Source organism: Galleria mellonella, unplaced genomic scaffold (genome assembly GCF_026898425.1).
Source record: "Galleria mellonella isolate WM207_F2 unplaced genomic scaffold, CSIRO_AGI_GalMel_v1 utg90, whole genome shotgun sequence".
NCBI lineage: Eukaryota > Metazoa > Arthropoda > Insecta > Lepidoptera > Pyralidae > Galleria > Galleria mellonella.
Genome location: NW_026442172.1, coordinates 1,824,488 through 1,848,750, shown reverse-complemented (window position 1 = coordinate 1,848,750; position 24,263 = coordinate 1,824,488). Strand labels below are relative to the sequence as shown.

Genomic DNA, 24,263 nt, shown 5'->3' with positions numbered 1-24,263 from the left:
CAATTTAATTCATTGGTGTACGCTATACGGTATACACTGGCGGAGGCCAGCATATACCGTTAGCGCAGGAGGGGTAATCACTTCATTGTCATCCATTTAATAAAACTCATAATATTGTGGTAATTTCTTATTCTGCGTACCAAAGTTTAGTTAAAAAGGTAGGTTTATTGTTTACTTGACTGTTCTAAATTAGGTTTGACGTAAAGGTTTGATTTGACGTATGCATGACGTTTTTGGTTTGGCAGCTGCAGCTGTTTGATGGCGTAGGTAAATGCATTTTGTGGATAAATTTTGTATAATTTATTATTTTTAAACCTTTAGTGCCAGTGATAATTATAATATGTGAAATAATAGTGCAAATTGAAAATTAAAGAAACCCAGTGAAACTTATGTAAAATGCTGAAGCGAACCTCTCAAATCAGTACCCCGAAGAGAAAGTGTCTCAAATAGTAAATAACGGGTCGATAGAAATAATGTCTGTCCCTGATTTGTCTGTCGGATGTCGGTTTGCTGATTATTTTGCAATATGTGGGCTTGATTTTGATTCAGGTTTGGAACCCGACCGACTCTGTGGTAAGTTACATTAAAATAAGTGATTACTATTGATTAAATGTATTCAATCAATATATTGTATGTTCCATTTATAGGTGACAATTTACACGTATCTCCGCTCGATCGCTCCTACAAAGGAAAGATTCTAGCTCACTACCCAGATAACATCTCAAGTAATCCATTTGATGAGCATGCAGTGTGTATGGTAAGTTTTTGATAAAGATCATTATAATTTTTTTTTCTTTGTTTATATCACATATCTTTTAAATGTTTATTTTAATGTAAATAATTAATAAAGTCTCATACTTTACTGTTTTTGATTAAATCAATAGATAAATTCACACCAACAGCTACACTAAGTAAACTATACATTTATTTTTTTTAACAAATAATTTTTCAGCTTTGCCTACCAGCTGGTCTACAATTCAGAACTCAAAAACACTCACTAGAGCCAAAATTTCATAGTTTTGTAGTGACAAGAGAAAATGCTTCCAGATATTATGGATTTAGTCTTATTTTTTATGAAGAAGTCAGAAATGGAAAGATTTGTACAGCAATGCATACATTGCAGGTAAATTTCTTTATGATGATATTAAAAATTATTATATTGAAGAATGCATTTGTGCCATTAGTGTGAATTTTTATTTTAAACATAGTTGTAAAAACTGTTGTCATACGATTAAAATAAATAATTATATAAGAAAAATGAATTATATTTACTCTAACATTGTAATTCTGCCAACATTAATCATAATAAAGATGTTATGTATAAGTCCAGAATATTTGTAAAATTATTTATACACCGGAAATGGGAGGATTTGTTTGGAATTTTTTATAATTTAAGATAATTTTGTACCCATATTTCAATAAATAAATTAAATGATCTATAGGTATAACAATGTTCATTCCATCATTTAAGAGTTTCCATATCAAAGCTAGTAATGTCAGATTAATATGTCATTTTTCTAAAACAATGAAACAGTTTATTTTTAAATACTGATTGTACAAAAAGGGCTTTGCTAACAAATTAAAATATTAATCATGCAAAAAATCTTATAAAGTGTTACTGTATATATATCACTATCACTAAAAAATTGGATTTTGTTAGAAAAAAGTATTTTATAGCTTTCAAATAATATTTACTAAATATGTTAATATAGTATAATTCTTATTTTATATGTACTAAGCAATAAAATGTATGTACTAAAACATTTCTTTATTATTCAACAGGCAATGTATATTACTGAACTGTCTAGTGGGCAGACACCTCCAGGTCACAGAAAAAGTTCTGGCAAAGAAAGTTCTAGGTCGTTACCTAGATCATTCAAACTTACACCACACACGGGCGCTGCACTCACTTATTATGACATAGCCAAAGACAAACTATATGTAGCCAAAAGTATAGCTCTCATATGCCAATATCCTTATGTTAGAGTTGCACAAATGTTCCTAGAAAATTTATTTAGGTAAGTACTTCACTATTAAATCATATCATTCATAATTATAGACATATATATATATATATATATATATTCATAATTATCTGAAACCCTTAAATATTCTTTATATCTATTATCACACCAAGTCCCTTATGAAGAAGACAAAGTTAACTGAGTGAAACAGGCCTTACATACATCAGCACCTGATTTTTTTTATATAATATTTTATATGCTGTGTTATCAATTCTGAATCAGTTTAGGTAATTCATTTTGTAAATGATAGGCTTTAATCCAGTATTGGTCTCATATGAATTTTCTCATAATTAAAACCACTATTTTTTTTTTTGCAAAATAAAATCTTAAATTATTAACTATTATAAAAATAATAATAATTTGAATTTTTTATAATTTATATATATATTGTATTACAACATTTATATCAATGTATGTTGAGTGTATTAATATACTAAAACATCAATGCTATTTTACAGGTCACTACCAAGGCAGCCAGGCCCAGGGCTAAGTCCTGAGTCATATGTCTATAATTTGCTTTATGAAGTCCCAGTGCCACTATCTGGACAAGCATTACGCCTTTATGTGCCACCTTCAGAGCCTCACCTTGATCCTATTCCTGTTGTAAGTATTTATTCATCATTAGTTTTTACCTGTGACACTATCCTTGTAACTAGAATATGTTCACTGACCAGGATAAAAAATTGGCCTATGTCCTTCTCCATTCCTTATACGCATATGTGTATGTTGTTTGTGTAATTATTGTTTATCAGTTAAAGTTTTAAAGAGTAGGAACAAATTGACTTTTACATTTTTAATATTAGTACTGATTATGAAGCCATTTATGCCTAATATGCTAATCTTATTAAAGTATTTATTGTAAAAATTTAATAAAAGATATTGTTTAATCTTTATTGTACATAATTTTCATTGAACTAAAAAAAAAATTGATATTGCATGGTAGACTTATCCCATAGAGGAAATTCTTACAGTCAGCTTTTGAGAAGCTGAAAGAAAAATAGAATATTAATATTGTAACTAATGAATTTAGAATATTATATATAATATAGAACATATATATATGTTCTATATATATATATATATATATATATATATATATATATATATATATATATATAGAGAGAGAGAGAGAGAGAGAGAGAGAGAGAGAGAGATGTTAGAACTAATTAATTTATTATTTGTATCAGGTGATAAGAATGCCAAACCCACCTGAAGAGTTACCATTACTTGATTATCCATTACGCATAATGTTTTCCATGCTTGGCGTTGAATGTGTAGTTCAATTGTTTACATGTGTTCTGCTTGAACACCAAGTGTTACTCAAATCTAGTGGTAAGTAAATCATATTTTACTATATTTATCATCTATGATCTGTTATACATATGTAGTTTGACAACTAGTATTCTGTGTGATTATTGTCACCAACGTTATTTTTGTTATGATTTTAAATGCATTTTTTTATGGTTTACAAGTACCTGGCAGTTAATATGTTTTATATTTCTCCATATATACCGTATTATATTATTCTTTAATTTTAGAGGGATCAGTTAATAAATTATGAGTTACATTAAACTGAAATTATTACTTTCACATATGAATGATAGAGAAAACACTATAAAGACAAAACTAGCTGTTTTTTTTTTAATTTGACGTTTAATATACCTCTTAAATATTTGTGCTTACAGATTACAATAAACTTATGTTGGTAGCAGAATGCATAGTATCTTTGCTACTGCCATTTACATGGGCGCATGTATATGTTCCCATACTGCCAGCACCACTATATCATTTCCTTGACGCTCCTGTTCCGTTTGTCATGGGTGAGTCTATTTAGTAGAACAAAAAGTAATAAGATATGTTCTATCTCGAGCATTATTTTAATATAATTTTTAGCCTCGGTAATAATCTCTCGCCACTTTAGTGGTAACTTGTGTTTCTGTCTCTTTTTAGTGCAAAAAGTTTATTAAATTAAAAAACAAATATATTTTTAAGCCAAAGAAACCTGGAACAACTATCGGATTTTTTATAAAAATGTCTTTTATGATAATATAAAATATCTTTTTACATTTATTTTTTATAACAAAATGTTTATACTTACAAAAAAATCATATAGTCAACCAAAAAATAGCTTATGAATTATCATTGTTTCTCTTTCTCAATGTACTGAGTATGTATAAATAATATGTATATATAATATGTATATATAATAGTACAAGTATTGAAACAATTATAAATCTTTCTGTCCCAGTTGTTAAATAGCTATAGATCAATTACTGGTATGTTTGTGTATGCTATACAAAAAATTATAAATTATATTTCACAGGCCTACACGCGGATAGTGCCGCCGTGAGCGTTGGATCCAACGGCCCCCGGAGTATTGCTCTCGGTTCTGAAGCTGCCCTATGTTTAGTTGATATTGATAAACCTGATATACAATTACCTGAAGAACTACCAATTTTCCCACATCGGACACCTTTCATTGAGGAATTAAATCACATTTTAGATAAACATCAGGTATACCACATTTTTCTTGCATACTTTTTTTGTATTTAAAATATTATTTACGTCAATTTTTTTTTTTTTTGCATCAAAACGAGTTCTATCTGATTAAATGTTTATGTTGTAGTAATAAATAGATACAAATGTTTTTTTAAAGATTCAAAGACCAGAGACTGAACCGACTAAACTTGGTGTACCGCTAAATGGAAATTCTTACAAGCATATGAATGACAGCATGAGTAGCAGCTGTACTTTACCTTCAGGTGAGACATTATTGTTATTTATTTACATGCACTTACATTATTATAATATTATTTATAATTTCATATTACACATTTTATTACATATAGGTTTAATAATTTATTTATTAAGAAATATTCGTGATTCGGAAGTTTTAAACACTTGTTCCAAAAAGTATATTTGAAGTTAAAAAATAATTTTGTACTTTTCGTTATTATAAGAAATTTTTAAGTTTTTTTACCATGCTACTTGGAAAAAGTTATTCAGTTTCATATACAACACTATCACTGGACTTCGACTTGTTATTTATAAATGAAATACGCCAGCAGTGAGGGAGGAAGGAATTGTTAGTAATGAGGACTAGCGGCACCTTTATTAGTAATACACAGGTCGACCTACATGCGGTATACCCTAGAACAGGAGTTCCTAAACTTTTAAGATAACGGAACACCCACCAAATACCTTTTATTTTATGGAACCCCATATCAAACGATTACAAATCAAAAACACTGTAATTTAAATAAAAACAAAGCTTTTATTATAAATATTTAAGAAGTATAACACTATAGTTTCCTTTAATATTTAATGTGAAGAATGAAATTTTTGACACAATCTGTTACACTGTATTTATTTATGATACCCCTGGCAGGTGGGCTACGACGTAAACACTCGTTCCACGACGTGCTGGAGTGGGAAGAAAGTCGGCCGCTAAACGCATCTCCACCCGCCTCTCCTACACGCCGCGCCCCGCTCCGCCTCGACTCATTGCAACGGATCGTTGATATTGTGAAACGCACCGGTACATACTGCATTCAGTCACACCTCTCAGAGAGAAGGGACTAATAGTAATTCGGGCTAACAGCCCTATAGCTAGTAATATATACTATCAGATAAGCCCACACATGGTCTCTTATAAACAAAATGTATTATGGGGGAGTGAATGCGATAAATTCTGTTGGACTCTTACTAGTTTAAACCTCAGTACTCCATCTTATTTAATATATGGCTGAGGCTAAGGTATTGTAGTAGTTATTGACCGAACAAGCGATTAACTTAAGTTTTGGAGGAATCCCTCCCCCTTCCTCCGAAACTCAATATATAGCGAGAGATATACTTGCTACTTGTAATACCGCACCATAATGTATTTCTAAAACTTTCTTTTTACTATTTACTTAAAATTCCTTAGGTGTTAACATCGACGATGTGGACGCTGATACAGTAATGCCAACATTAAAGAAGAAAATACTCAATGATGAAGAACAGTACAATGAAGATATTCGTTTTAATATAGCCATTAGAGAAACCTTCCTTAACAGATTCGTACATATGTTCCTTATGTACGAGAACTTTGTCATAATGCCTGATCAGGTAATTATAAAGTTATTAATAGTATATTGATTATTTCCTTATTAACCCTGCCCGCGTGACCGCGTGTCCATTGGCCAAAAAAAAAGCGCACGACTACATACATAATTACAAGAATTTAAATTAATTGTTTTTAATGTTTGTATGTATTTTCGGAATATAACAAATGAAATTATTTATTCATCAAGTGTATAAGAATCTGATAGAATACTTGTTGTTTACTAAAACAAGAAAATATTATTGAAAATTATACTTACTAGTCACTAAATAGAGAATGCATGAAAAGAATGTGGCAATGTTGGGTAACAATCAAATAGAATTTCGTCGAATTTTCGCAGATTCAACTTCTACTATCACATATATAATACCTTGCTCTTTTTCGTTTTACTTAAGTCTGGCGTAGTACTTTAAACTCTTATATTATTGATTAAACATTTATATTATTGATTTACTGGATTTATAATAATAATAAATATTGATATTCAATTATAAAGATCAAATATTTATAGATGATAATATATGATAATATCTCACCTATATGGTGTATAATTTTCATTTTTAGACTAAGTATCTTAAATCATCAAAAATAAAAAGATACAATTTTATCAAGCGACGGCTTATATAGTTATCTACCAATACGCTTTTCAAAAAAAAATATAATAGTTATTTTACGAAATTCAATCCCAAAAATTTTTAATAAAATCTTTAGTAAATAAAATGTAGTAGGTATTTAATACAAATACAATAATTAGTGTAAAAAAAAAAAATATTTCAAGGTATAATAATAAATTTGTGGTAGTCATAATAGTAGGTAAAATTGAGCGATTTATATACAGTTACAGTTCATAAATCCCTCTGACCGCACCATTAGCGTTAGTGAGTTTTGAGGTTTTGAACTAAAATTTTATTCAAAATATTCCCAGCTACATAAATTGATGTTCATGAAAGAATGAACTTACTAGATTTGATTTTAAATAATTATATTTACTTTTTAATTAACACATGTATCACTGTAAAACTTGCCTTAAATTACCAGCAACTCACAGGCATAAAACTTCAATTCAACAATGATTATGTATCAAATCTAGTCATTTGTGAAAATATGAAAATCGAATATTTTATTAAACTGTGTGGAATTAATTCCACATTTAGAAAAGTGCCAGAAGTATGCAAAAATAATTATGTATTAGTTACCTTTCAATTTCTTGATAAAGACACACAGTAAAATCTATTATATAATAAAATGATCTATAAAATCTATAATAATATTACAGTTATATATTTTTATGTTCACAGGATCGAGATTCTTGGCTTTCGGCCCGCGAATCAATGATAAATTTCGATAAGGCATCTTTCTTATCTGATCAACCCCAGAGGCATAGACCTTTTCTCTCACGGTTTCTCGAAACTCAAATGTTCGCTACGCTTATAGACAACAAGATTATGGCTAATTGGGGTGAATATGATGCCAATTTACAAGTTTTCGAACATCGAATAAAAGCGGTCAGGTATGTATCGCTATATATAACATTAAAGATTTAGTAAATGCGTAGTTTTTAATGCATTAATTTTTATGTTTAATTTAAAGAAATATGAGTCGTTAAAATGTTAAATTATCCGTCATAAAAGTGCACAGTCGCTTTATAAATACTAACTTCATAGGTGAATCAGATAACTAAAAATAGGAATGTGTTTAGATAACAGGCGTTAGACCCGGGTTGAGCACGCATGTTAATTTTGTTTTGTATACTGTCCATACAACCTGCGCTTGATGGGTGTTAAACGCGCGCGTGATTACTCACGCGTTGAACCAACTCGTGTCGAACACCTGCCCTACCATAAACGTACCATAAATATTTAACACAAAAAAGCACGTAAAGGGACATACTGCATCTTGCACGTTTACCACAAGAATATTTAATTTGCAATGAGCGTGGAAAAATGTCACGAGCTTAACGGGTATCTAGCGTCGTCAAAGACGAGTTCGCCCCGAGCTTTCGCTTCGGGAGTAAGGAGAGGTTTGTTGCAGGCGGCGACTGGGCGAGGGTGGGCTAGCGACGCGCGGGTACAGCGTGTGGGCGGGCGGGGCGGGGTGCGGGGGTGGCGCGTGCGCGGGGCTGGGGGCGGCCGAGCTGGAGGTGGGCGCGCCGGGCGAGCGGCTGCCGCACCGCGCGGCGTACTACCGCGCATTCCCCGCGCGGCTGGACGCGGCCGCGCTCGCGCCGCCGCCGGTCTCCGACCGCAGGTGCGTCGAGCCGCCGCCCCGGGACACAGCCGATCCCACAGGGACTCCCCCATTCTCTGATTATGCAGCTGCTTTTTCGTTTCACATGTAGATGGGACTGACACACAAATCTCCCCCCCCATAATTAATAACCATAATTTGCAACCCATAATGTACAACATATATTTGAGTGAAAATGCAATCTCGTGGATAATTAATGTAAATGCATTTCTTACTTTAACATAGGTGTGAAGAATGTTATGTTCTCTCTGTCATGTGCAACTCTAAGTGGAAACTGTCAGATAATTTAGATACTTAGTTCGCGCCAGTGCAATAAACGCAGCTTTAAAATAATTTCAGTACTTCACTAATGTGAACATTCTAATTTATCTTAACGACGGCTTCACGTAAATTGTTCCACGATTCTTCCATGTCCTTTTTAAAATATTTTAAATTCTACTTAAGTCTTTATTGAGATATGTGTCGTGTTCATATTTTTATTTAAAGTAATCCATGTACAGTAATTAAATTCGTTGGTTATTTCCATGTAGAATAAAACATATAATTATTATTAAAGCAGTTGCATTATTGGAGTTAACATTACCAAGCGTTCACGAGCGAGAAAACAGAATGTTTGTTGCTTAGTTTTTGCATAATATTAACATTTAATACGTATATTAAATGGCCTACCAAAAACCCAGACGACCAATTAATACGATAAATATTAAATACAATTGCAACGTCTAGGGAAATATATATATAAATCATAGTAAAATCCGTTTTCTCAGTCGTAATACGCATGCCATTTTGTTGGTATCGGTGTTCACGTCCACATTGTCAAAACACACTGAGTACCAACCGAGATAACATAGTGTAGCTATAACTTTGAGTTTAGTTATACATCTGAAAATAAAGCAACTTTTAATATTAGGTACTAACACTAGTTAAATAAACCTACACGCCTAATATCACTTGTATACTTAATAATTTATTGCAATAAAATGTATAGTACACAACGCGTGACCGGCTTTTTAAGACGTTGCTGGGTGCTCTTTTCGCGCTTTTAAAAAACACTTATACATGTGATAAAGAAATGAATTTGTTAACTCGGTTTACTTAGTATACATACGTTTGTTCATGAATGGATACAGTTTAATAAATTGCCCCGCTTTATGTGATAGCATGCGATTGTATCAGCCTGAAATGTGGTTAGTGATTGTTTATATTATTACATCAAACGGTACTACCATGTAGTGCATAATTTATGTAAGTTTTTATTTGTAGGAACTGTGATTACTACTTTATATACAATTTTGTCTTGAGCATTTAATTCTATTTGTGATGAAACTTAAAAAATTTAAGTAAAAACGTAAAATGTGTAAGTAAAAATGAAAGCCCCGAATTATTTTCATCTAATTTATTAAAATTAACTGCTCTAGACATTCGTGAAAGGTGTATTAAGAATGTACCAAATATTTTTGGTAGCTATTTAGAATCTCATCAATCATTTTATTATTGTATTATTTATTATATTAATTTGTTTATAATAATAACCATAGTAAAAATATGCATAATATGGGAAAGTCTATATCGAATTTACATTTAGTGAATTATTTAATAGAATCTGACCTATTTTTCAGTAATCTCATTTTAATTGTAATACTCAATTTGGACATTATTTGTGAGATACTCTATGTAATCTTAATTTTCTTTTTGTAAAATTTCTCTTCTAATGTGTACCTTGATATTTCTGAAATGGGTACTGGTGATAAGTATTTTCAAATTATATTATGATTTCGTAATGTTATTCGTTGTTTTTAGGTATATAGTCGAAAATAGAACACATTATTTGAGGATGGGGTAGTATTGGGTACTGGTAACTACAATCTAATGATAGTTAGTAATTGTAATAGGAAATTTTATAATATCCTTTTGTTACCTCTATTTTGTATTAACATTAAGATTCTACACAGCAAAAAAAATAAAACAGAAAATATTTTTAAAGTCAATATATTAGATTACATACAACAGCCCAATTGAGAGTCTAAGTGCGGAAATGTCTGGACAAACTAAATATAACAGCATTTTTAATACTGATATTCAGATTTTTTCAAATTTTCAGTTTATTCAGAAGTGTATTTCTTAAAATATAGATGTACCAATTCATTTAAATTGTCATGTTATAATTTTTTTATTGCAAGTAAAAAAATTTGAAGGATTAATTTTTTATTACATATAAATATATACTTACAGAATATTACAAAATAACAACATAATATTATATAACTATGGTAATGAGTTGAGTTCTCGCTTTTATTACCATTACATTTTTTTTATTTTTTATTGCGATAGTGTAGTAGTGCCTTGTAGTTACAAATAAAATTTAAAAGGTCCCTGACGTACTGGAAACTGTTAAATCGATTGCATCGATCTATCCAACATTGTTAAAAATTTTCATGAATAATCACAAAGATCATTTTCGTGTAATGTACTTGTAACAACTAGGAAACACGCGTTAAGTTTAAAGCAATTTAAACTTATTATACCTTTCCGTTTACGACTGGGATCGAAATTGGGAAAATTTATGATAATATAACAAATGTTAACTGTTCTGAGTAATTTAAATTGATTTGTTGCAACTTGCATGTTATTGTAATAAAATAATGCTACTTTTTTTTTAAGTTTACCAGCCCTCGTATAAGGGCCTCGTATAACAGCATCGTAAATAGCAACTCTATTGTTGATTTAATGTTATACTTGTTTATATCAACATTAAATCTTGTTTTCTATTGTGAGTACAAAGTGACGTGTTCGATCATTGCATGAAATTTCATTGCATTAGGAACTTGATTGTTGACACTCGTGCGATAACTAATGACACTCGTGAGTAATGTTGGAACTCATGAATTATTTTCCCAAAAGAATCTTTATTTAATTAACAGCAATTGTTTATGTATTTGACATTTTTATAATCTCGTTTTGTTATTACTATTGTAAATTTATTGTTTTACATTTAGATATCGCCTTCGATTAATATTTTTGGGCATAATATATTCGTAGTTAATATTACATGTTTGTGATAATTTATAACTTTATATGCATGTTTTGTTAACATTGCATGAAATTAATTCGTATTATGGATATAATACAGTATTTATTTTTAGATGTTTTATAAATTCTTTATTAACATTTTATTGATCTATAAAATTGATTTTTGAAATCGTTAGATATTTATTTCAATTTATTAGTAGATAGTTAATTAGAATAGATTCGTTATAAGATTAGATGAACAATATATATAATTACGTTGAAATAATATGTTTACCTTAATTGTTATTATCCGGAGATTTTACGTTAGGATAAAAATATGCAAACAAAATTATACTTGTAATATCCAATAAAGACTTTGAAATGTACAATATTGTATTTTGTATATTAATCCACCTATCCCCTAGTTAGTAAATTTTGCACTTTGTAATAGATGCATACCTAGTACTGTAGTAATGTTGATTTGCAATTGCTTTAGCTTTGTGTGCTTGCTTTTTAATTTTATGTGCATGTGATTTCTCATGAGACTGGTATATAATAGTAAATAATTAAACATTTCAGAACAAACAGTTTAAAACGTATAAAGAACGCGAAATGGCAAGTAAAGGATTGTCCACCCGAATTGTTATTAGGAGATATTAGTAGGAGGTTGTCTACAGAAGTCACGCCTAACGCCATTGCTCAGAATCACAAGACATTTGTCGAGAAACTGCTCAAGGTGTGATTATAAATTTTACATCGTAAGATTAATTTAGTTAATTTAGTTTCATTTCTTATTTAACTTATAATAATATATCTTTTTAGGAGTGTAAAAGTAAAACAAAACGCATGCTCCTGGAAAAGATGGGTACAGAAGAAAGTGACTTAGGTTTTGGTTGTGAAGTGTCAGTAACCGGAGTAGAAGAAAGTACTATGATTGCCTCATTATGCGATTTGCTGGAGAGACTCTGGTCTCATGGGTTACAACATAAAATGGGAAAGTCCGCGTTGTGGATGCACCTCACCAACTACCAAGAGTTAGAACAATGCAGTAATACAACGAAACCAATCGATCCTAATTACCTTACGCCAGGTACGCCTCGACTGTTATACAACTGGAAATTTAAATTTATTTTCTTACTTCAAATAAATTGCCTATAAAGGTTATTAGTTAGTGTCCTTTGACACTATCATTGGTTTGTCTTGGTATAAAGTACATACTTATTATGATGATTGCTCCTAATTTGGTTCATTTATTTCTCAAATGAGATAATTCTTTCAATTACTTTGGATCATGCAGCTTTGGCCTGGTGTGTGTTACGCAAACGTCTGGATTGTAAGTAAACATCTGTTTTAACCATTGTGCAGTTTATAGTAACCCTCATTGTACCTAATTATTATCTACTTAATTAAATATATGCATAAGACGAGTTATGGAATTTATTGAAATAAAATATGTGTGTGATAATATAAACTTTTAGCGATGTGATTATCTCTGCCTACCCCGCAATGCACCTGTGGGAAATCAAATAATTACTTATCATTAAGCACATCATATAATCTGTCAGTATCAATTATAAATATATTTCCGACAATAGATCTATCTTCTGTGGGTGCCGAGGTGGAGGCTCAACAAAGTACCAGTAGTGGTAACAGATCCCGCGACAGTTCTCGCGGTGGTTCCCGTGATAGTTCTCGTGACCGCCTCAGCAATTCTGGAACTTTAGAACGGAAGTCATCTCAGCCACCAAACCCACTGCGGCCACTTCCGGAGAGTCTTACATTTGACATGAGGTACGACTTACAAATTTAAAAGTTTGTTATTTTATATCTGTCTAGCCTTCATCCCCGACTTCTTTCATGCCACCGGGATATTTGTTTTTATACAACTTAGAATGGCAAACAAGATTCCATGACGATAAGTTAAGTCATTAAGGCGCCAAGACGCAAATAAACTCCTTTTTTAATATTACATCACATTTATAATATTATACTCTCTCCCTTATTTATAAACATAAAATTAATCTGTTCTGTAGCTTTTTAACGAGTGTAGCTCAAATCACTGTGTCGTATTTAGTAATTAAAATTATATTGTCTTTAATATAGATATATGATAACTAAATAAATGTATGGTATATGGTTTAATACAATGACTGTAAGATAATTAAATATTATTAAATTTTGAAGTTTTGAAGAAAAATAACGAAAATACTTTCAGAAATGTCCAAGCTATGACAGACATAAAGACTGAGATTGGTTATGCTCGTGCATGGGTGCGGCTGTCCCTTGAGAAGAAATTGCTGTCAAAGCACCTTCGAGAGCTGTTAGCTGATACAACTTTACTGCGTTCTCAATACAAGCGAACGGCTTTCCTGCGCTGCGAGGAAGAGCGGGAACAATTTCTATATCATTTACTGACTTTAAATGCTGTTGATTATTACTGTTTCACCAATACGTATCCGACTACAAGTAAGATCATATCATATTTATATACATAGATATAAATACTAAATAGGATGCGTCAGGTCAACAGTGACCGTATAGCTATTACCTATTTATGCATCTTTTTATGGAATGAGCAGCATTCTCACATAGTGAAATATGTTCAACGTTGCATATATATATATACATCACATAAGTGTAGTCTAAAATACGGTCAACAATAATTTGCTGAGGCCCCTTAACAAAAATCTATAGCTTTTTATTTTCTTTTTATTAAAATTGCTAAAAATATGTTAGAATTATAAAAAAATATGGAATTTGTAAATTATTTTTCGAAAATCAGATGTTCTTACTTATTCATAATAACTTCATCTACATTTTTTTTTTGTGGATAAAAATGGAATGGTAACCCCACCTGCGCTAACGGGATACGCTGGCGGAGCACCAGTGAAGCGTGATTGATGAGAATGAAAACAGGCCAGTTAGCCTACCATGATGAATTCATCAGGAATTAATCATGATAGTTTCCAAGGGGAACCACAAGGAGGTCGACCTGGTTGGGTATATTGCTAGCAATGGGATTTTTTAGTCTCCATTACTAACAATCCCTTTCCCCTCTAATGTATATATTAAATAGCATTAAAATTATAAATATGTATTGTTTTACAGAATTGCCGTATCGCGTTCTGATTGTTCCGTCCCGCAAGGCGAGCCAAACTACAGCTAACTGCTGGATAGCGATATCAGGTGCAAACAGAGAGTCTACGCCCAAAATACCCATACCACGTAACACCAATGAATTTGTTTTCCATGTAAGTAACGACGTATTATCATATCGGCCTTTATCTGTCTATTGTTGTACATAGACCTTCTCCATAAACTACCATAATCAGTCCTAAACCACCTGCATCCACTGATTTCGATGTTTTTTTTAATTTTTTTTTTATACAACTTAGAATGGCAAACAAACTGACGGCCCACCTGATGGAAAGTGGTAACCGTCGCCTATAGACATGAGCAGTACCATGGACATAACAGAGTATACTGTTTCACCCATGATACCCCCCATGCGTTGCCATTCCTGAGGACTCAGGTGTTATTCCTCTGTACCCTGTAAATTCACGCCATATCCCACCCTTCAAACCGAAACACAGCCATGCAAACACAACTGCTTCACGGTTGAAACACGAATGGGACAAAGGTACCCAAACAATCGACTTTTGTACATCAATACTATATATCATACGTAACTCCTTCCGCGTGAATTAGTGTAACATGTTATATTTGTAATATACCTGTTTTAATATCAAATATCATTGTCATTCGTTTTGATTACACGAATAACAATAACCAACATAATATTAACAATAAGGTTTAACGTCTTTTTAGGTGAGAAACACATACCCTTGATCTTTATTGCATAATATTTGTTTCCTAATACTGATATTTCACTATACGTGAAAAACCTTTTTAATTAAACTAGTTATTGTTTTTTTTTTTTTCAGCACAAGAATTTGGGAATATTATCAACATTACGTATAGGACACGATAATTCTGGACTATCACCGAGGTGGTTGCTTGATCAGGTGTATGTACGGAACGAAGTTACAGGACACACTTATACGTAAGTGTAGTCACAACTAATGAACAGAACTTTCATAGTGCATACTACTGCGTAAAAGAATTTATTGTTCAGCTTATGCTGAGTGACACGTGTGTACTCGACATTGATTTTCCGCTAAAATTCGACTACCCTTTGATTACAAAGTAGACAAAATTGGCCTGATGATCATGATCATCTGAAATAAAACAATACCATAATTTTGAATTAACGCTATATTTCAGATTTATTTCACATCTTCTTTTTTTGTACTATCTATAAATATTACACTGTTTAATGTACTTGTAATTAGCGTCACTATAACTAACTTATATCCAATATTAATAAAGGTTTATTTAATTTAAAAATGTAAATTGTAATTTACATAAATACAATAACATATCTCATTATTTTTCCCGGGCGGACTTAATGCTAATTATAATAGTATATCTTAGATTATATAGATAGAGCATCGAGCTTCAAAATCGGGACAACTTTTTGTCAGCTAATTGCCAAATTAGTTGACTCGTTTTTTTATCAGTATTATATACACTTACGCATAAAATGTATCTTGACATATTGTTTAATAAATAAAATTAGTATTTACGCATTAAAACGATGCTGTATTTATAAGACAAAATAATAATAGAAGTTAGAAAGAAATCACTCAACTATTTATCACACAAAATTGTATGAAAAAGTTGGCCCCGTTTTTCTCGAAGCATTTCTATAAAGACACTATCTATATAATCTAAGTGGTATATTAACACTAGTATAGTATATTAAGTATATATAGAATAGTATAGTAAGTATGCTAGGTAACGCGGTGATTTTTCCACTTCTCCATGACGAGTATACTCGTCAATCACAGTTAACTGGTTAAGCTACAGTCGAGATAAATCGTATAACTGCGACTCCTACCTTTAAGCTACAGTCGAGGTAAAGCGTATTACTACGACTCCCGCCTTTAAGCTACAGTCGAGATAAATCGTATTACTACGACTTCCGCCTTTAAGCTACAGTCGAGATAAATCGTATTACTACGACTGCCGCCTTTAAGCTACAGTCGAGATAAATCGTATTACTACGACTCCCGCCTTTAAGTTACAGTCGAGATAAATCGTGATACGACTCCCGCCTTTAATGTATTAGAAAAGAGAACTGCATTCGATTCAGTTTCCCGTGCAACCGGTGGCTGGGCACGGGCGTGGACGACGGGTCGACGGAGCGGCTGCTGCTGGCGGCGCGGCTGCGGTCGGAGCGCTCGCCGCGCACGCCGGGCCGCGCGCCGCCCGCGCCCGCCGCGCCCGCCGCGCCGCCGCCCGCGCCCGCTGCGCACGCGCCGCACACGCCCACCACGCATCTGTCCACCTCCACCATACAACATATGATCGGTTTGTATTTTTTTTTTTTATAAAACTTTTAAGCTAGCTCTACCAGAAGGAGACTTTGTACAAAAGTCGATTGCTTGAGTACCTCTGTCCTATTCGTGTTTCAAACCGTGAAGCAGTTTTGTTTGCATGGCTGTGTTTCGGTTTGAAGGGTGGGATATGGCGTGAATTTATTGGGTACAGAGGAATAATACCTGAGTCCTCAGGAATGGCAACGCAGGGGAGGGGGGTATCATGGGCGAAATAGTATACTCTGTTATGTCCATAGTACTGCTCATGTCTATAGGCGCCGGTTATCACTTTCCATCAGGTGGACCGTCAGCTTGTTTGCCATTCTAAGTTGTATTAAAAAAAAAAAACTTTCAGTTTATTTTCCGCGGCTGAAAATCGGCAGCCTAGTAGCCATATTTAACGTATCTTCGGTCGCGTACCTACTCGAGCGTATAACGCGGATTGTTCACCGAGTATACCGTGTCACATAACGTGCCTCACAAAAGGGAATGGGATTGTTAGTAATGGGGTCTAATTGCTATTGCCCTATTGCTAGCATAACATCCTATCAGGTCGATGTCCACGCGGTGCCCACTAGAAACCATCGTGGCCACTTCTAGTGGAATTCGTGACGGTGGGCTAACTGACCTGCTATCATCCTTACCTATCATCCCTCACGGGTGCCTTGCCAGCGTATACCGATGGCGCAGGCGGGATTACTTTTTCATTATCACACATTAAAAAAAAGTGCCTTACATGGCGTTCCGTCGCGTTACGTCGACGTAATGATCGATCATCCGCGCAATAAACAAACCTTTATTATTCCTCTCAATCTTAAGATCGTCTGGAAGAAATCGCTATTTAAAGATGAGGTCACCTATTGTTGTCTTTTTATCATGCTTCTATGGAATTTAATTTTCTGTTTTTATTTGAATGAATAAATGAATGAGTATACTTTATTTACATTATACAATATAGGAAATAAGCAAGGCAATTTACGAACACAACGATACAATTGTATAAGTACAGTAAGGCGAACTTATTGCTGAGAGCAATCTTTTCAAGACAACCTTAAAGTGATTTTTTTATTATATACTTATATCTTATTAATATATTATTAGGGAACAATAAACAGTTTTCATTCATTTATTTATTCAAAGACAAAAGAAAACAATATTAATTGTCATTTGTATGATAAGACAACAAAAGATTGGGTAATTTATAGTACTAAATTAATTTCTATTGTTAATGTTATTAATTTTACGTTTCTTTTCAACTGCACTTTTTTTGTTTATTTATTAAAAAATTCTTTCGTCAAACGTATATATTAGATGCATAATTTAATGTTTAAAACTAGCAATGTTCACGAGTTCGTTCGTTAATGCATCAAATAAGATTCTATTATCTACGTATTACTTATACTACATATGTGACATGTGACAAACTTGCAGGGTCAATTCGGAGCCTTTTTAATTACAGGTGACTGTGTAAATGCCATAGTCAAATGGCATTATCAGTCCAAAAGAGAAAAAGATGCAAACTCCCTCAGTGTACTGCTGTGCGGTGAAAATGGTTTAGTTAAATGCTTGGAACAAGCTTTCCTTTGTGGATTCAAGTCGGCTCGTCTATTCGGCAAGAATCTCTTCATTTGGGATTACTTTGGTAAGTATTGACCTATATGTACTAAATATTATTTTGCTGATGTTCGTCTCATCAATTCCTTGATGTATAATGTTATATTAATATTAACATACTTAACGCAAACATTAATATATCTTATCTAGAACTCTGAAGTTGCTGGATTTACATAACACTGTAACATGTTGGCAATGTTAATAAAATGAGTTTGTACAGTCGCTTGATGTTACAGCGAAAGCGAAAAATTTGTCTTTTTTTAAGCAATTAAGAATGGCAAACGAGCTGTCGGTTATGATACTAAATACGACATCTATAATAAAGATCCCTCCACTTTTTGTTTTCATTATATCACTTTGTTACCAGCACGGGTGAAGGACGAGTTCAAAATGAGCTTATGCGACGAGCCAAGTCCCCAGAGTAACAAGGGGTGTGGTGTGGCGTACAATTGTAGACAAGACCAGGAGCACAGGTCTATTTGGCGATGCTACTGCCACCTAATGGACGAAATCAGCACCGCTGGCCGTACGCTGGGCAAAGATGGGAAATTTCAACTTTTCATATGTCTTAGCTTACGGTAAGTGCCTATTTACCTACAGAATAAAAAGAGATTTTACCTATAGAATAAAAAGGATAAAAAATACCTTGTATGTTAATCTCAGGTATTTTTTAATGCATGATAATGAAATAATAACCCCGCCGGCGCAAACGGTTTACGCTGGCGGGCCACCAATGAGAATTGATAGATGAGAATGTAAAGGCAAGTTAATAACCCCATCGTGATGAATACACCTGGAATTCAGCACGATGGTTTCCAAGGGAGCCCATAGTCAGTGGAGGTCGACCTGATAGGGCATATCGCTAGCAATGGGACTGGTTGTGTGCATTACTAATAATCCGTTTCCCGCAATACAGGATATTGTCTATTGGTCCGTATATGTACTAGATTCCTTTTAAATTTATTCCGCCGGTTAGATGTAAATGAGCAACAGACATCTAAAAATCTATGGTAACCTACAAAGTATATCTTATTAACGTCGTCTGGTATCCACGACTGCATAACCTGCGCTAACACTGCAATAACTAAATATATTCATTTATATATTATAGATTTATCTGTCTTTCGCATAACCGATATATTGATTATCTAAAATAAACCCGTTATTCCAAATACTACTTGTATATCAAATTATTTGATGGTGGTTGAGTCGTTAAGACCCTAAGAGGTCACATACAAACTCAAACTTACATTTACAATATTTATAAGGAATAATAACACTTTTACTTTATTATTGTTTTCATTTGTTTTTTCTTACAGAGAGCATTGGCTCCATCGAATGCTAGTGCCAATGTCGATGACCCGCGTTACAGTTGAAATGTATGAAGAACAAAGTTTTCTGCGCAAACGCGGTCTCCTTACTTTCCTCAGGCAGATACTGGAGCCACTAGATGAGTTTGACATTGTTTTAGAGAACTCTCTCACTCAAGGCATTTAAATTGTTCTCAGCGTAGAATTAAAGCTCCCTGAAACCAATTTCATTTATTACTGTATTTTGTCATTTTTAAATTAAGAATTTGAAGAAAAAGATAACATTGACGTTTATACGTTTTTTGACTAAAAAACGTAAAGGGTAAAAGTACGGTCATTTGATATCTACGCCTTTTTATCGAATTTTAATATCGAATTTAATTTGCATTTCCTATTTTTAAATAATAATCTTAATGTATTAGATTTATCTTTCAGTGTTAGATTTCAACAGGCGTTTATAACGAATATGATCGTACTTATTTCTTTATTATGTACAGTGATACATGAAATATAAACTTTTATCTTCCATCCTTTATCAATAGTTGTAGTATCGAGTCAAAAAAATATTTAGTACTTAGATTTTATTGAAATGTAATATAAATTAATGGTTAAACCAGATTCATGTGAGAAAGTTCTGTAAATCATTTCCATCCTTTGTAAAATGGTTACAACGCAAAGAATAGTGTATAAGTAATGTGAAATACTCATAGGTACTTATAAGTTACCCAAAACTTATGAAAATGATATTATTTCTTAAGGTCTGATTATTTTGTACTTTTCTTATTATTAAGTTTCAAAGTGATGGTTGTGTTAACTTTACGTATGATGTTGTCTTGCCAGTTAAACCCAAAGATTATTTTTTAGAACGGTGCTTATGTTGAACTTTACCATTTGCCTTTATGGTATTTGTTTTTTTTTATTTCATATATGTTTTTTTGTGAAAATTTGATGAAATATTGCATAAAATATTCCATTAAGATATGTTTAATATTAAAATACTCATTAAAAATTTTGTTCCATTAATAACTGTGTTCGTTATATTTTGCTAAATTAGTGTATAAGGTGTAATGTTGTTGGAATAGAAACCTCATCATAATACATAGATTATAACTTTTATTGCAGATGCAGCTTGTCAAATTTCAATTTATTATTATCTAAATTTAGATACTAAAGAGTATAGACTTATGCCTATAGTACTCTTATGTTCTCTTCTCTCATTCCTTAATTTTTGTATTTTATGTAAAGTATTCAACATATTCGAGACAGCTTATTTAAATATAATTCAATGCGTTTCTCCAATGTATGCTTTAAGTTAAATGGTTATATGTGTAATGGTTATATGTAATAATATTTATTAATTAATATCTGTGTGTTGATACTGCAATATGTTGTATGTCATACATTACTTCGTCATGTATTCGGTACGACTGAAATTCGTGTCACTTATTTTCCTGAAAATGTTTTATCAGTAAAGAATAATAAAAACCCAACGGTAGTTTATATTTATACGCCAAGTCACTTTACGGGTTGACTAGAAAAATTCAAGTACGAACAACCTCTATTCACTAGTGGAAATAGATAAAATTGTAAATTATGTGCATTTTCATAGACACTCATAATAAAAAAAAAAAAACAAATAATTAAGAACAATCTAGTTGGGTAACTACAAAGTGAAATACATGAGTAAATCTGATATAAATATTCTTTTCCTAACATGCGACAAATTGAAGTATCAATAATGATTATTCATAAACTTTTGTTACATTTAATTACTTCAGGCAAAAGTAAATCGCATTGAATTTTGTCTGTGCGACCATAAAACTTATAATACGATTCATTGTAATTTATACAATAATCATGACATTGTCAAAAAAACTTAGATATTAATTTGATGTCACTAACTCTAAGAGGGTATGTGCAATTTCCTTTTTAAGTGTAAATTCCGTACCGTCCTGCATGTTTACAGATTATAATAATTTCAAAATCTTGTTCGACTCAGTAGTTATGTTATGACTTGGAATCTCATAGGTTAAGGACCAGTTTGTCTATCGCTAAGTCGATTGCCATATCAAATTCAACCTGATGCAAATATCTTTAATGTCGAAATGCTATTTTTCTTTGAGGGAAGCCACTTGTATTTACAAATTTATTTGTCCACGGGCGTTGATTTTGTTTATTGTATTTCATAATTATAACACGCTTCACTGATAACCTACTTTATTTTATATGTATATATATATATATATATATATATATATATATATATATATATATATATTAACGAGCTTTGAATAATATATATATGATGACAGTATAGTATAGATATTATTTTTATACTGTCGTCATATAGCCACTTCCACTATTTAAAAGGTTTGAACGATACCTCATTTATTAAAATATCTCAAGCCATTTAGATGATGAATTTATTTTTTATGTCCATACGTCCCTATGTATGTACAGAAACCCAAACAAATATCCTTCGCTTGGCAGTTGGGCAAAAATTAAGAGTGTACGTGATATTAAATTATCGAATATTTACCTACGTTTATCTAAAAAATGCACCTTATTTACCTTAAGAACCTTATTTTATGAAGCTTAATCAAATAATTTTGGCTGTTACAAACGAGAACGAACAAAATGAACGTCTGTGGTTGGTCATAAATTGTACCTTCGCTGGAGCATAATAATAATATAAATATGATAATTATAAAGTAATAAATTTTACGTATTGTTAATTATAGTGCGGAGATCTTACTGAATACATAAATTGTATGATATACATTACTTACATTTTAATTTGCGACAAATGGAATTGTGATCCTAAGGTTTTAAAAATAACTTACATATATCGTTGAAAAATATTGTATACTACTTCGTATAACATTTATGCTACTATAAATACTGTATACGTTAGTAAATATACTGTGGTATTCGTAATGCCTTGATTACGGTTGATCCCACCCGTATCAATACACAATATTTAATCGTATAGAGTTAAAGTAAGTTAGTATAAAGAGTTTAGTGTGTACTGCATTCTTTATTTATTAATCTGCTCCAGTGAATGTGTTTTATTTTTTTAATGTAGTCTTTGTGCCAAAAACCAAACTTTGTAAAATAGTTTGGATATTTTAAAAATAATAATACATCATAAGAAAAATACGTTGTTCATATTTAGGTTATCATTACTTAATACTTTTAATTTCTAGCCATTCCTTTAAAATATTAACAAAAGAATCATAAATAAGTAATAAACTAAAATCTCTAACGGAGCTGGAGCCATATAGTTTCGACAAAGTGACAGTGGTGCCATCTAGTTAATTGATCAGTTCATATATTTTATTTTGTTTCAACGCGGACTGTTAAAATTGTGAAAACTGAACACGAATCACTGTCTATATCTCACAGGTGTTTAGAGGCTTTCGTTAAAATTAGTAGTTTCTTATTTGGGTACAATACGTTCCGTACCTATTATCACTATACGAACTTGTTTAAAGCAGCGTTAGTAGAATTTCATCAATATTAACAAGTTACAATGTGAGTAGAAAAAAAAATACCGAAATCGTATTACCTACGTTTTGTATGATACTATTTGGTTATTTGTTTTGTTACGATTATATTCCAGGTGCAGTATGATGTCAACGTATCGGAGTGTTACCCATGTATCAATATCTATTTGTATAACTGTTTCTGTCTTTCTATCAAATATGATAATTTTGTAAAACTCTTGTTACTAATCTTATAATTGTATATGATTGTCACCATTTATATACTTTGATAGTGCCTACTGTGCTATCACTAACTTAATAGTATAAAAACTTACACTTTACCCTTTGGCTACCCCAGAGACCAGATCAAAGATCACTGTACCTTTGATACCATATTATTTACACCCTTTGTTTCTCTTACAAACTTAATGATAAACAAAATCGTTGGTAATATTGTCTTCCGAGTCATTAAAGTTAATATTAATTTTATAAAATACTTGACCAAAGATTCCTTAAAAAATTGTCATTCATTGCAGACTACAATAAAAATGTCCATTAAAATTATCTGTAGTATGTTCTGTGTTTTTTTTTATATACTTACAGACAGCAAAAGTTGTGAGTTGTACTCACAACTTTTGCTGTCTGATGTACCTGATAGACAAAAAATTTTAATTTAAAATTGCCGGCTAACTCTGTTGATGGAATACCGATAACAAACCAAAGAAAATCGAGTCACGATGATAAGATAGTCCCTGCCATTTTGAATTCTATCCATGTATTATCTTTTCACTCAGCAGTCACTTCCAGACAACCTTTAGGTAAAAACGAAAAACTAAATACGGTAGCTATTTAGCGCAAGAAGTATATTTTATTTAAAATTGTATAGGTACCTTTTATCTTTTGCGCCAATAGTATACGCTGGCGGGGCACTAGTGAGGGATGATAGGTGATGATAAAAAGGCAGGTCAGTTAGCCCATCGTGATGAATTACTTAAAATTGAACATGATTCTTTCCAGGGGGAACCACGAGG

General features: G+C 32.1%; 1 protein-coding gene across 3 annotated transcripts; it reads left to right on the top strand.

Moving 5' to 3' along the window:
- The first annotated feature begins 235 nt into the window (after positions 1–235).
- LOC113523529 (DENN domain-containing protein 5A) lies at positions 236–23,802 on the top strand. Of its 3 annotated transcripts, XM_052902366.1 has the most exons (24): positions 236–573; positions 648–757; positions 953–1,123; positions 1,783–2,018; positions 2,483–2,627; positions 3,212–3,356; positions 3,710–3,844; positions 4,348–4,538; positions 4,681–4,786; positions 5,413–5,562; positions 5,950–6,131; positions 7,425–7,636; positions 8,158–8,373; positions 11,962–12,118; positions 12,205–12,472; positions 12,680–12,715; positions 12,978–13,173; positions 13,598–13,848; positions 14,491–14,633; positions 15,327–15,445; positions 16,598–16,815; positions 18,283–18,465; positions 18,805–19,015; positions 19,757–23,802. In XM_052902366.1, the coding sequence occupies exons 1-24, from the start codon at positions 474–476 to the stop codon at positions 19,932–19,934; spliced, it is 4,059 nt and encodes a 1,352-aa protein (XP_052758326.1). In that variant the 5' UTR covers positions 236–473; the 3' UTR covers positions 19,935–23,802. The 3 variants fall into 3 exon arrangements, with proteins under 3 accessions (XP_052758326.1, XP_052758328.1, XP_052758327.1); XM_052902368.1 differs by lacking the exon at positions 8,158–8,373; XM_052902367.1 differs by lacking the exon at positions 12,680–12,715.
- The last annotated feature ends 461 nt before the right edge of the window (positions 23,803–24,263 follow it).

Coding starts and splice junctions, on each gene's coding strand:
- LOC113523529 (XM_052902366.1), top strand. CDS start 474: ATGTCTGTCCCTGATTTGTCTGTCGGATGTCGGTTTGCTGATTATTTT. Junction 12,119..12,204: donor TTGTCGAGAAACTGCTCAAG/GTGTGATTATAA, acceptor ATATCTTTTTAG/GAGTGTAAAAGTAAAACAAA. Junction 12,473..12,679: donor TCCTAATTACCTTACGCCAG/GTACGCCTCGAC, acceptor TGGATCATGCAG/CTTTGGCCTGGTGTGTGTTA.